At 42.7% G+C, this 14,910-nt stretch overlaps 1 protein-coding gene across 14 annotated transcripts in view; it reads left to right on the forward strand.

Moving 5' to 3' along the window:
* TRAF3IP1 (TRAF3 interacting protein 1) overlaps window positions 1-14,558 on the forward strand; it is a 78,361-nt gene extending 63,803 nt beyond the window's left edge. For 11 of the 14 annotated variants that reach the window (XM_063713194.1, XM_054550082.2, XM_054550081.2 and 8 more), the window contains 2 exons: window positions 11,504-11,724; window positions 12,416-14,558. In XM_063713194.1, the coding sequence (XP_063569264.1) occupies window positions 11,504-11,724; window positions 12,416-12,581 (387 nt within the window). In that variant the 3' untranslated portion in view covers window positions 12,582-14,558. Of the gene's footprint in view, window positions 1-11,503; window positions 11,725-12,358 lie in introns of all 14 variants that reach the window. The other 3 variants (XM_054550084.2, XM_054550086.2, XM_054550088.2) reach the window with 1 other exon arrangement.
* The last annotated feature ends 352 nt before the right edge of the window (window positions 14,559-14,910 follow it).

The following is a 14,910-nucleotide window of genomic DNA, read 5'->3' on the forward strand; positions in this document are numbered from 1 at the left end:
AAGATGAAGAAATTTGAACAAAAGTTAAAGTTAAGAATTACTAGTAATTTTTTCCTAAAGCATGTATTTTATTATATAATCAAAAGTGAGATAGAATATATTCTAGGATTGAAACTCCGTTTCCTATTAGATAAATATATTTGTGACTAGTTCCCTTAGTAGTTTCTCCAGTATTTTTTCCTTCTTCATGTAGCCATGGCCAGGGAAGAGTCAGTCATTTCAGTTAAGAAATTCAAATCAGTTGTAGCTTTTTATTTTTCTTTCTTTCTTTCTTTTTTTTTTTGAGATGGACTCTCACTCTGTCACCCAGGCTGGAATGCAATGGTGCTATCTCGGCTCACTGCAATCTCTGCCTCCCAGGTTCATGCCATTCTCCTGCCTCAGCCTCCCGAGTAGCTTGGGACTACAGGTGCCTGCCACCACGCCCGGCTAATTTTTTGTGTTGTTAGTAGAGACGGGGGTTTCACCGTGTTAGCCAGGATGGTCTCGATCTCCTGACCTTGTGATCTGCCTGCCTCGGCCTCCCAAAGTGCTGGGATTACAGGCGTGAGCCGCCGCGCCTGGCTTGTAGCATCTTTTAAGTGTTGACTACTTACCTTACATTTAACCAAGAAATTATTCCTGAACCGGATGAAATCACTAGTCAGTGTACTTTCTCTTAAAAATAAATGACTCATGCAAAATTCAATATCCTTTATACTGAAAACCTGTAATGAACTAGGAATAGAAAAATACTTCTTTTTCATGAGAGAGAGAAAACACCTGTGTCAACAGTCAACGTCGTATGTAATAGTGAGTGGCTGGAGATATTTCTACTACAGTCGGGAACAAGGGTGAGTACCATGACCCTATTTAGATATTCTACAACAGTGGTCCCCAACCTTTTTGCTACCAGGGACCGGTTTCGTGAAAGCCAGTTTTTCCATGGACTGCTAAGTCTGTACAGAATTCTTTTGGCCTCAAACCCACTTCTGGTGATGAGAATGTTTCTTTCCTTTTGGTGCAAGGAGGGTATCTGCTACATGGGAGTTTCATCGCCTGCTTTAAAGAAGAAAGGGGGAAGTCAGACTGGCCTTCTTGCACCGCTCTTTTTTAAGTGCCTTTGGCTCAAAATAATGCTCCTGCCAAAGTAGCATATTCTTGGGTGGGATAGTCTGCCACCCTTCAGTGAACAGGTGATTTTAATAAATATTTCCCTTGTCAAAGTCAAATAAAATATAGAGACAAATCTTGAAATTTAAAACATTTTATTCGGGAAGCAAGAATTACAATTTGGGGTATACATGCAGACCAGATGGTCTTTGGTATGTCTGAAGAACAGAGCAGGTTGGGAGTTTTATCAGAAAGAGAAAGGTTATGTATTGTCTTGGAAGAAAATTCATTGGCACTAGAAAAGTTTTGGGGAGCTGGCAAGCTGGGATTGGTGAGTGACAGTGGTAGGTAAAGCTGGTCTTAGAGTCACAGAGGGTTGTTTCAGTGGCTTCTGGGTAAAACTGGTCTTAGGGTTATAGCAGGCTGTTTCAGCAACTGGGCTTTTGAAAAATTCAACTCTTAAACATTTTTTTATTTTTTTTGTGTGAGACAGAGTCTCACTCTGTCGCCCAGGCTAGCGTGCAGTGGTGCGATTTTGGCTCACTGCAACCTCTGCCTCCCAGGTTCAAACGATTCTCCTTCCTCAGCCTCCCAAGTAGCTGGGACTACAGGTGTGCGCCACCACGCCTGGCTAATTTTTGTATTTTTAGTAGAGACGGGGTTTCACCATGTTGGCCAGGCTGGTCTTGAACTCCTGACCTCAGGTGATCTGCCCACCTGGGCCTCCTAAAGTGCTGGGATTACAGGCGTGAGCCACTGAGCCCGGCCAAAATTTAACTCTTGAAGCAGGTGCCCTGAGTGCCTTTTTCCCCTCAACCCTATCTCTGGTTTAGTTGGGTATGACAAGAATAACCCAACTCATAAAATCAATTTTCAGACCATTTTAAGGTCCATCAGAAAGGCCAGTCTGAAGATTTCTCTGTTTTGTGCTCTGATCTTTTGCCTTGACCACAGTGACCCATTGGGGCTCATACCAAGCTCACTCACCCTGGCTTAACACATAATTCTAAGACAGTTTCTCATTCATCTTCCAAGGACATTCATGTTTATCTGTAAAAGTAGCTAACATTTAATGATATTTTGCTCTGTATGCATTTTTTCTCCTATAGACATTTACCATTAATAATTATTCATTATAGACAATATAATGATTCTGACAGCTAACATTTATAGAGCACTTACCATGACTAAGGAATTGCATGTTTTATTTAGTATGGTCACCTACAGATGAGATAGGCGTTATACCCATTTCCTAGGTTAGGAAAATGAGGCACAAAAGTTACCTAGTCCAAGATGATATAGACAGTAAGTCCCAGAGGTAGGAGCTACCCCAGATCTGTTGGGCCCCAGTCTGGGCAGTTAGCCCTCATCCTGTCCAGCTTCTCATACATCCATGCTAAAAGCTTACCACCCATGTGTAAGTAGTTTTAAGTAATTCGTCTAATGAGCAACTGTCTGTCATTTGGAAGGCTCCTTTTAACAGCCTATTCCTGACTTGGAGTAGCAGTTTTGTAGCTGCTGCCAGATAACAGTTCAGTAGTTATTACCTTCAGTTGTCAGATTGTAGAAATGGCACGGGAGTAGAGCTAAAGCTTCCTTTATAGCCTAGAAATAAGATAGTGGTTAATGAAAAATAGTTGATGTAAATTTCTAAAACTGTATGAAAACGGTTTGGCATTATATCATAAAGTTGAGAACACACATACCCTTTGACCCAGTAATGCCACTTCTTGTTGCATACCCGAGACAGTCATGTGCTCATCTCTATTGGGACATATATAAGATTTTTCAGAGTTGTATTTTTTTGTAATAGCCCTAGACAAAAAAAAAAAACCCAAATGTTGTCCATCAGTGGCAGAATGGATGAATAGTGGTATTTCATTCATATAATAAAACACTATTCAGAAACGCAAATGAACAAAATACATGTAACATGGTTGATTCTTAAACATAATTTTGAGGCTGGGCATGATGGCTCATGCCTTTAATCCCAATGCTTTGAGATCTAAAGAGGAGGATCACTTGAGGCCAGGAGTTCACGACCAGCCTGGGCAACATAGCAAGACCTTGTTTCTGCAAAAGTAAAAAATTAAAAAAATTAGCCAGGCGTGGTGGTGCACACCTGTATCCCAGCTACTTGGGAGGCTGAGCTGGAAGGATTATTAAGCTTAGAAGTCCAAGGCTGCAGTGAGCTGTGATTACACCACTGCATTCCAGCCTGGGTGACAGAACAAGACTTTGTCTCAAAAAATTGGTCAGGTCCGGTGGCTCATGCCTGATCCCAACACTTTGTGGGGGCCAAGGTGGGTGGATCACTTGAGGTCAGGAGTTCAAGACTAGCCTGGCCAACATGGTGAAACCACATCTCTACAAAAAATACAAAAATCAACCTGGCGTGATGACGCATGCCTATAATCCCAGCTACTCGGGAGGCTGAGGCAAGAGAATCACTTGAACTGGGGAGGCGGCAGTTGCAGTGAGCTGAGATCGTGCCACTGCACTCCAGCCTGGGCACTCCAGCCTGAGGGACAGAGGGACACCCTGTCTCAAAAAAAAAAAAAAAAAGTATGTGTTTGCAGGCTGTTTTGCTTGTGTGTTCAAGGGATCCAACTTGACCTGCATTCGAGATGAACATATGGTTTATGAAGAAGTTTGGTGATGGAATATTTCTGGATGAACAGGACACTTAGAATAATTATTCAGTCATTCTGTGCTTTTCTTTTGTAAATTGAATGCAGGTATTCCTCCGTTTATGAAGAACACAACCTTCTTTTTTTTTTTTTTTTTTTTGAGACAGAGTCCTGCTCTGTTGCCCAGGCTGGAGTGCAGTGGCGTGATCTCAGCTCACTACATCCTCGACCTCCTGGGCTCAAGGGCATCATCTTGGCTCACTGTAACCTCTGCATCCCGGGCTCAAGCAATCTTCCCACCTCAGCCTCCTAGGTAGCCGGGACCACAAACATGCACCACTATGCCTGGATAATTTTTTGTAGAGACGGAGTTTCACCACGTTGCCCAGGCTGGTTTCAAACTCCTGGGCTCAAGCCATCTGCCCGCCTTGGCCTTCCAAAGTTCTGGCATTACAGCGTGAGCCACTGCGCCCAGCCTAGAAAACAAACTTTTGACAGGTTGCATATAAATCAATTCCTGAGGACATGAGAGAGTATGTTATTTGAAGCAAAAATACATACTCTTTTGATTTATTGCCCGCCTCCCCACCCTACAATTAATCAGGCTTTTGTTTATTGGGTTTGCTTAATGTCGGGTAGAGCTCTGCTTAGGAGTGTGGCTGAGCAGTCACATCCAGCAGCGGGGCAGGGCAGGGGTTGGAGGCCTCCACCCCCATGTGCCCTGGATCCTGTTTCCGAGAGGGACTTCTGGCAGCATTAAAGACCAGACTTCTAAGACATTTTTTTTTTTACATTTTATTTTATTTTAAATTTGGGGGTACATGGGCATGCTTGTTAATGGGTAGGGATTTGGCTTCTGGTGTACCCATCACCCAGTAGTGAATGTTGCACCCAGTGGGTAATTTTTCAACCCTCCCCCTCCCAACCCTCCCGCATTTTGGAGTACTCAGTGTCTATTATTTCCATCTTCATTTTTTAAATTTTATTTTAAGATATTTTAAAAATAATACTTTTGGCCAGGTGCAATGGCTCATGTCTGTAATCCCAGCACTTTGGGAGGCCAAGATGGGTAGATCACTTGAGGTCAGGAGTTCAAGACCAGCCTGACCAACATGGTGAAACCCCATCTCTACTAGAAATACAGAAATTAGCCAGATATGGTAGCAGGCACCTGTAATCTCAACTACTTGGGAGGCTGAGGCAGAAGAATCTCTTGAACCTGGGAGGTGGAGGTTGCAATGAGCTGAGATTGTGCCACTGTACTCCAGCCTGGGTGACAGAGTGAGACTGCATCTCAAATAATAATAATAATAATAATAATAATAGTAATAATTCTCTTGAAGGATTGCAGTTGAAATTCAAATAAATCTCTAAGGTCAATAATTTGTATTTATATGACTTATAATCAATAACTATAAATTTAAAAATCACTAGAAGTGCAAATGCCCATGTTTCTGGGGACAAGTGTGTGTGTGGTAAAATGTAAATAAAATAGTCCCAGAAGTAACTGTTCGCCTGAGAAATCTTGGAAGCATTTTCTGAAAAGTGTGTGCGCACGTGAGCACATGAAGTGGCCCAACGCTGAGATGCCTTGCCAGAGGCCTTCCTGCCAGAAGGCAGCTGAGTAAACAGTCTTCAGCCCACAGGAAAAGGGAGGCCGGCCAGGTAGGCAGGAGGGGACAAGAGGGGTGACTTTGTGTCCCCTTGAAACACACGTGGGCTGCCATCTCTCTGTTTGCCTAACTTGGAGAAACTGCCTTTAGACACTGGATCCATGGTGAGGGTGCCACAAAAAGGTGCCGTGGGTGGTTCTGCGGTGTTCACAGCAGACTTCCTCTGAGCTCAGGATCACCAATCTTTCACTGGAGAAAAGAGCTTTGAGCTGAATTTCATAGCTGTGGGTTATTTATATTCTTAAAATGGAGATGGAGAAGGAAGTGTGTTGATGAGGAAGGTAAATTACATTTTAATGAAAGAACTTGCCTGGACATGACAGCTTGTTAGGTGGTGCTGATAATATCTATAAATGCTTTTTTCATGGTGCACTAAAGTATTCCAAACATGCCTGGCTAAGAATCTTTCATAGCCAACAAGTTGACAGGAAGTAAAATAACTGTATCAGTGCACAGGAAAAAGCACCCATGCTTCGTCCTGGGGGCACTTGCAACTTGCTTCTTTCTGGGGAATAAATTTACGATAATGGTTAACATCTATTTGAGGGTTTACTATGTGTGAGGCACTGAACTGCTTACTTTATATTATCCCATTTAATCTTACCTGAAGGATAAATATTATTATTTCCATTTTATTGTGAGGAAGCTGAGGTACACAGAGGTCATTCCAAGGTCATAAAGTTAGGAGGTGGTGAGGCTGGGTTGGCACCAGGCCCTGGAACCACAAGGCACTGACTGCAGGTCCTGTTGCCCCTGAGTCCTCCTATGGTCTGGGTGGTTTTAGGTCATATTTTGTGTAATGACAGATTTCCTTTCCTTCTCTTTTCTTTTTCCTTTTTTGAGAAAAAAGGGTTTTGCTCTGTTGCCCAGGCTGGAGTACAGTGGCACAGTCGTGGCTCACTGCAACCTCCTTCTCCTGGGCTCAGGCAATCCTCCCTGCTTAGCCTCCTGAGGAGCTGGGTGTGTGCCACCATGCCTGGGTAATTTTTGTATTTTTTTTTTTTGTAGAGGCAGGGTTTCACCATGTTGGCCAGGCTGGTCTCAAATTTCTGGCCTCAAGTGATCTGCCCACCTCAGCCTCCCAAAGTGCTGGGATTACCAGCATGAGCCAACAAACCCAGCCGTGACAGATTTTCAATAATTTTTTCTCTCTGTTTCCAAAAATTAATCATATTGTGTATGACTAATTCCTGTGTGGGGGTAGTAGATCCTCAAACTACTACTGGATTAAAAGTCTTTAAAAACAAGGTTGTTTTTATCTGGAAAATTGTTGATGTATCTACATGAGCAACATAGAACTCGAGGTCTGTCATCAGAGAGGTGTGCTTTTTAAAGTAAATAATCACTGCTTGATGCATTCACCCTGCCCCTGCTGTGTTAAATGAAAGCTTGAAAATTGCCAGGGTTTTGGTGTTTTGCAGCAATGTATTCCAGTGCCTTTATGATAATAATAAAATCTGTCCTGACTATCACAATCCCAGCCCAAGTGTATTTATTTTAAAGTCTTAATCGCTTAAAAATAAAATTATAAGCTTTAAGATTAGGGTTCCAAATTCTGGTTGGTCCTGTGCAATAGAAATATGAGGAGTTTGGCCGGATTACCTCTTAGTGTCTTTTTCTACATTGTAACTCTCCGATTTTGTAAGATATTTGTTCACATTAGTCTCCTACCCTAAGGTCTATGCCCTAGACATTTTTATATTAGAGTTAACACGATGCCAACTGCACAGGAATTACTTCATAGTCATTACGAATGGGTTTTAATAGAAGTTTACATTTCTTAACTAAGTCAGTGAGACATTTACTAATTTGTGTATAATAAAGACAATATATTTTTCTCTTGGGAAGTAGTTTATTGTTTTATTGAATTCATTTCAGTCATTTAGTATCTTAATTTAAAGGCATTTTATACAGCCTTTTAAAAATTAAACCTTTTGGTATAACCATAGATTCATATGCAGTTATAAGAAATAATAGACGCCCAGGTGTGGTGGCACGTGCCTATAGCCCCAGCTATTTTGGGAGGCTGAGGCAGGAGAATCGCTTGAGCCCAGGAGTTTGCGTTCAGCCTGGGCAATGCAGTGAAACCCTATAAAGAAAAAATAGTAGAAAAAGAAATAATAGAGATATACTGTATGCCTTTTGCCCACTTTCCCCCAGTGATAACATCTTACAGAACTATAGTACATTGTCAACCAGGATATTGACAATGAAACAGGATCCAGAACATTTTTATCACCTCAAAGATCCCTCTTGTTGCCTTTTTATAGCCACACCCTCTTCCCCCACCTCAAACTCTTCCTTCACCCCCAGCTTACCACCATGAGTTCTCCATTTCTGTAACTTTGTCTTTCAAGAATCTTGTGTAAAAGGAATCCTACAGCATGTAACCTCTTGGGATTCACTTTTCTCATTCATAATCCTCTGAGGGCCATCCAGTTTGTCCCGTGGATTAGCAGTCTGTTCCTTTTTTTTTTTTTTCTTGAGACGAAGTTTTGCTCTTATTGCTCAGGCTGGAGTGCAATGGCGTGATCTCGGCTCACTGCAACCTCCGCACCCCCCCGCCCGGGTTCAAGGGATTCTCCTGCCTCAGCTGGGATTACAGGCTTGTGTCACCACGCACAGCTAACTTTGTATTTTTAGCACAGATGAGGTTTTGCCATGTTGGTCAGGCTGGGATTACAGGCATGTACCACCACGCTTGGCTAACTTTGTATTTTTACTATAGATGGGGTTTTGCCATGTAGGTCAGGCTGGTCTTGAACTCCTGACCTCAGGTGATCCGCCTGCCTCAGCCTCCCAAAGTGCTGGGATTACAGGTGTGAGCCACCATGCCTGGCCAGTCTGTTCCTTTTTATTGGTAGATAGTTTTCCCTGGTGTGGATGCACCACAGTTTAGTTCCAATTACCTGTTGAAGGACACAGGGGTTGTTTCCAGTTTGTGGCTACTTTGATTAAAGCATCCATATGCATTTGTGTACAGGTTTTTCTATGAACATGAATTTTCATTTGTTTGGATAAGTGCCCAGGAGTACAACTGTTGGTTGATACTGTAGTTGCATGTTTAGTTTTATAGGAAACTGCCAAACTGTTTTCCAGAGTGGCCATATCTTTTTACGTTCTCGTCAGCAATGAGTGATCCAGTTTTCCCTAACCAGCATTTGGTGTTGTCACTATGTTTTATTTTAGCCATTCTGATTGTTGTGTGGTGATGGTTCATTGTGGTTTGAATTCGCATTTCCCTAATACCTAATGATTTCAAACATATTTTCATGTGTGTGTTGGCCATCCTTATTATCTTCTTCAGTGAAATGTCTGTGTCTTTTGCCCATTTTCTAATTGAATTATTTACTTTCTTGCTGTTGTGTTTTAAGAGTTCTTTGCATATTCTAGCTGTCAGTCCTTTATTGGATTGTGATTTGCAGTTGTTTTTGCTCATTCTGTGACTTACCTTTGTGGCTTCTTCCCAGGGTCTTTCGCAGAGCAAACATTTGAAATTTTTGTCATGCTTTTAGTGTCAAGTCTTCGAACTCTTTGCCTAGTCCCAGATCCCAAAGACTTTTTCCTCCTGTGTTTTTTATCTTAAAGTTTTATAGATTATATTTAAATCCATAGTCCATTTCGAGTTAATTTTTGTTTAAGATATGAGATTAAGTCAACGTTTTGTTTGTTTGTTTGTTTTTTGGCTTATGGATGTCCACTTACCCCAGAGCCAAATGGTGCAAAGCTCTCTCCGCCACTAAATTGCTTTTGTACCTTTGTCAAAGATTGCTTGGGCATATGGACATATTCGTATGGATCTACTTTTGGATTCTCTGGTCTGTTCATTTGATCTGTGTCCCTCTGTCAGTACTGCACTGTCTCGATTACTGTAATTGTATAAAAGGACTTGAAGCCTACGCAGTGGCTCACGCCTGTAATCCCAGCGCTTTGGGAGGCCAAGATGGGAGGATCACCTGAGGTCAGGAGTTCAATACCAGCCTGGCCAACATGGTGAAATCCCATGTCTACTAAAAAATACAAAAATTAGCTGGGCGTGCTGGTAGGCGCCTGTAATCCCAGCTACTCGGGAGGCTGAGGCAGGAGAATCGCTTGAATCTGGGAGGCAGAGGTTGCAGTGAGCCAAGATCACACAACTGCACTCCAGCCTGGGCAACAGAGTGAGACTCCATTTCAATAAAAAGTCTTGAAATTGGGTAGACTGGTTATTTCTGTCTTTATTCTTTTTCTGAAAATGTGTTAGCTATTGTAGTTCCTTTGCCTTTCCATGTACATTTTAGGGTAATCTTGTCTATACAAAATAATTGGCCGCAAGTTTGGTAGGATTTGCATTAAACATGCATATCGGTTTGGGGAAAATTCATGTCTTTACTGTGTCGAGTCCTCCTATCCATGGACACAGTGTGTCTTCTCATTTATTTAGGTTTCCTTTGATTTCTTTCATCTGCATTGTTTCGTTTTCCATTTCCAAGTCCTATACATGTTTTGTTAGATTTACAACTAAGCATAGTCTTCTATTGAACAATTGTCAGTGGCATTGTATTTTTAATTGCAGTGTCCATGTTTTCATTGCTCGTACATAGAAATATAGTTGATTTTCATATGCTCATCTTGTGCACTACAACCTTGCTGAACTCACTTATTAGTTGTATGAGTTTTACGTTTTACTTAAAGTCCCAATTATTTAATACTTTCTATGTGCCAGGCATTGTGCTAAAGCTTTCATGTACTTGTCCAAGCCAGTAAATGGTGGAACTGGGATCTTGATACATAAATCATTTATCCGCTTCATTAGGTCATTTCACAAATTCTTAAGCGGAGCTTATGTGAACCACAATGAATCTAGACACAAGGTCCTGCCCTCCTGAGCCCACAGTCTGCAACTAGCAGAAGTAATGCAAGTGATTATGTAGCTGTGATACGTTCAAATTAAATAAGTTGATTTGTTACAACTGAGTGCATTTACTAGCTCATTCTGTAAGTGGGTGAGGCAAGGAAGGGCACCTTACCCGTCTGGAGTGGGGTGGGAGTGTCCAGGGAGGGCTTCCTAAAGAAACAATGTTGCAGGGCATGATGGCTCACACCTGTAATCCCAGCGCTTTGGGAGGCCAAGGCAGGAGGATCACTTGAGCCCAGGAGTTTGAGAGCAGCCTGGGCAACATAGTGAGACCCTGGCTGTAAAGAAAGAGAGAGAGAAGAAAGAAAGGAAAGAAGGAGAAAGAACTCATGTGAATTTTCCCAAGCTTATTGATTCTTACCAACTCACATCAGTTTCTGACATTCAGAGATGTCTGTGATCAAAGCTCGTATGAAGAGAATTCTAAATGTTGCATGCCAAAGAACCCAAGAACCCCTGGCCCAAACCGCATGCAGCTCCCCGCTTGTCTCTGCGTCCTCCTCACCTCCTTCACCTGCTGCTGTCTCAACCTGACCCCTTCCATCTGACCCCTGACCCCTGGACTCTGTGGCCTCCCTGAGCGGCCAGCACAGTCACGTCTAAGTCGACCTGACCTTCTGCCTGCTGGGTGCTGCTGGGTGCTGCTGGGTGCTGCTGGCGCTGGCTCCCCTGCACATTCTCCATGCCCTCCTTTCCATGGCACCAGTCTCTGCCTATCCTTTGGGTTTCTTTCCCCTTGCCCCCTGGCAAGCTGGGTTTTGGAGTCATTTGGGATGGAAGGTAGGCCATTTGAGGAGCTGTAGGGTCAGGCCCCCTCTCTGTCAGTCCATTTGGGAAAAATCTTCCATGTCACTAAGCTCTTGTAACAATAGCTACAAAAGTTGCTTGTTAGTTGGGAACTGAAATCTGCCTGTATAGAGATTTGCTCTCAGATGGATTTCCAGGTAAAGACAGACCCCTGTCCCCATTGAGCAGGGAAGGAGCGGCCCCTTCCTGGCAGTGCTATGTCCTCTGATGGCGTGCAGCACTTCAGAGTTACTCTGTTAGGCAGCATGGCTCTCCCTTTGCATGGGAGTGAGTGTCCCACAGCCAGCACTGTCCCTGCCTGCGCCTTTCCTCCCAGCCCCATGGCCATGTGCTGAGTGCACCAGCCCTGTTCTGCCTTTGGACTGAGGAGGCGTGTTCCTCTTCCTATGTCTCCCTGACTGTAGGAGCGATCTCTCTTTGAGTCGGCATGGAAGAAGGAGAAGGACATCGTTTCCAAGGAGATAGAGAAGCTCCGCACGTCCATCCAGACCCTGTGCAAGAGTGCACTTCCTCTGGGGAAGATCATGGACTACATCCAGGAAGACGTGGATGCCATGCAGAATGAGCTGCAGCTGTGGCACAGCGAGAACAGGCAGCACGCCGAGGCCCTGCAGCAGGAGCAGAGGTGGGGGGTAGCAGGGGGCATAGTAATGGGGAGGGGGCCCTGCAGCAGGAGGAGAGGTGGGGGGTAGTAATGGGGGGGTGCCCTGCAGCAGGAACAGAGGTAGGGGGTAGCAGGAGGGTAATGGGGAGGGGGGCCCTGCAGCAGGAGCAGAGGTTGGGGGTAGCAGAGGCAGGGAGTAATGGGGAGGGGGCCCTGCAGCAGGAGCACAGGTAGGGGATAGCAGAGTGCGGGGAGTAATGAGGGAGGAGGCCCTGCAGCAGGAACAGGTTGGCGGGTAGCAGGAGGATAATGGGGAGGGGGCCCTGCAGCAGGAGCAGAGGTGGGGGGTAGCGGAGTGGGGGAGTAATGGGGAGGAGGCCCTGCAGCAGGAACACAGGTGGGGGGTAGTGGAGGGGGGTCCCCAAAGTCAGTGGGGACTTTGCTGCATACCTCCTTGTCCCAGAGGCTGTTGTGTGTATAATTTAAGGACTTCAGGATTATCATTGAAGAAATGTTAACTGCTGCTTTTATAAATCTCATGTTTGACTTCACTTTTGGTTGTGGCAGGGGTTGTGAAAATAAGAAATAAATATTATCCTTTTCTTTGGATGAAATGAATAATTTACTTCTGTTGTCTTTCAATGTCTTAATTAAGAGGCCAACACACAATGAGATGAGAGAGTGATGAGCCGCTGGTTTTGTTCTCCCTCAGTATCACAGACTGTGCCGTGGAGCCCTTAAAGGCTGAGCTCGCGGAGCTGGAGCAGCTGATCAAAGACCAGCAAGACAAGATCTGCGCTGTAAAGGCCAACATCCTCAAGAATGAAGAAAAAATCCAGAAAATGGTATATAGTATCAATTTGACTTCGAGAAGGTGAACACTCAAAAGTTTCAGAGATGAAAAGTCACCTCAGTTTAAAAGCAAAAAGGAAGATAGAAAATCATTACTCTTTTAAGTTCCAGTTTGCTAAGAAAATGAACAGTTTACAATGTTATTATCCAGCTAATTTTCAGAGCTTTAAAACTGTAAGCATGTTAAGTGTATTAAAAAAAACATGTTTTCTTACCTCCTTCCAGATGGAATACTGGCTAGTTATAAATAGCGCTTCCAAACACCTCTGTGAAAAGTTTTTTTGAAAGCCTGTTCTTTGTGTTTCTGCTGTAACCTGTTTAGTTCTGTACTAGAACTCTCTAGCAGGTAAGTGGTGTGGGCATACCAAGGGAACAGTAGTCCTTTATTTTGGTTTAGTGGAAAGACTTTCAGAGGTCAGTGCCGGATGAAGAATGACTGTGTACTTTTTGATACGCACTTGATAAGTAGAATGAGGCCTGAAAATGAATACATTATATTTTTAGTTAATTTCCATTTGAAAGGGCTAATCTCAGCCTGTCTCCATATAAGGTACCTATCAACTGGATTGTTTCATTTTTGTTTTTTGACCTTTTTGTAATTGCATGTACTTCTCTATGTAATTTTCTTCTTGGTCTCTACTATCTTTTGCTTATGTTTCTAGTCCTTAAAGTTCATAAATTTAAAAAGGGGATTTCAGGATGGCCTTTATGGACATTGTCTGGACATACATCCTCACTTTCTTCAGCATTTTACCCCGGTTTTCCTGAGACAGAGGCTAGCGCAGCCGCCCGGAGTCCTTGTTCTCCTTAAGAGGGTCTCGCTCTGCAAGGCGTTGGCGTCATGCCTTTTCCTTTGCGTGGGCGTGCACACCTGAGAGACAGGTAGCTTAGGAAAAACAACATAAGGAAGACTTAAAAGGATGCACTGATTTACGACGTTTTTTGATGTTAGCCATTTTTTTGGAAATTGTTTTTTAAAGCAAAAGTTTTTTTAAAAACATGGTTTATAGTTTTTCACTTACATATACTATTGTAAATACTTAGCAGTCTTAAGTTACTGTATAAAACATTTCATTGTGTTTGAAGACATACTTATGGGTCTTAAGGTCTGGGTCCTAATACTTTTAAATAGTGTATTTATTATGTAAACTAAGGAGTGCCATTTAAAGTGTGAGGATTGCCTGAAAAGGTTTTGTTTCTTTTTTTTTTTTTGAGATGGAGTCTTACTCTGTCGCCCAGGCTGGAGTGCAGTGGCGCAATCTTGGCTCACTGCAACCACCCCCTCCCAAGTTCAAGTGATTCTCCTGCCTCAGCCTCCTGAGTAACTGGGACTAGAGGCGCATGCCACCACGCCCGGCTAATTTTTGTATTTTTAGTAGAGATGGGGTTTCACCATGTTGACCAGGATGGTCTCCACCTCCTGACCTCGTGATCCACCTGCCTCGGCCTCCCAAAGTGCTGGGATTACAGGCATGAGCCACCGCACCTGGCCGGGTTTTGTTTCTTTAAGGATTAGCACAAATGGCACCGTTGGGTTTTTCTTCATACGATTTCCAAAATAAATTCTGTACTAAGGTTGTTATATGATTTTCTGAGTTGAATAAGTTCAGGAGCAGATTATTAAGATCTGCCATTCTGAAATGTTGGTCTTTTTCTCCTTCCTATAGTGCACCATAAAATTCTGTTTAATCGATTATATTAAATACATTTTGGGGGAGTGCAGGGACATGAGTTAAGTAGCCCTTCATGTACTTATAATCTCTTTTCTACTGAATCAAATGACTTAGCCATGACCCTGAATGGACCTTGTTTTACTTCAAGTTAAGATGTCTGCCTTTTATGAATTTGTATATGTGAATAGAATTTGGGGGTTGCAAAAAATTGCATACATTGTATGTAAGTAAAATTTTTTATGAAGTAGTCTGTCAAATTGTATCATAAAGTTTATTTTTCTTTTATACGTAAATCATTAAAAATAATCACATATTTTTTCCATCAGTGTATGGATTGTGCAGTTCAATTCACACATGGAAAAATCATAAGCATTTGGATTTTTTATTTTCAAATGTGTGTGTTTTGTTTTTCTCGTGAGGAAAGTTCAGGGAAATACATCTTTTCATTCATATTGTGACACTTCCCTCTTTTCAGTATGAATTGAAGTTTTATAAGCTAGGTAAGCATTTATCAAAAATTGTAAGATCATTTGTGAAGTTTTAGAAGGTCTCTACACGTGATTGTTACTGTATCTTATCCTACACACTAGATCCTGATCTTATTTCATTTGAGAAATTTAATTTTTCTCTTATTTTGAGACAAGACACAAATGGGATTATTAAGTATTTTTCTATACTTTGG

This window comes from Pongo abelii, chromosome 11, assembly GCF_028885655.2.
Source record: "Pongo abelii isolate AG06213 chromosome 11, NHGRI_mPonAbe1-v2.0_pri, whole genome shotgun sequence".
Lineage (NCBI taxonomy): Eukaryota > Metazoa > Chordata > Mammalia > Primates > Hominidae > Pongo > Pongo abelii.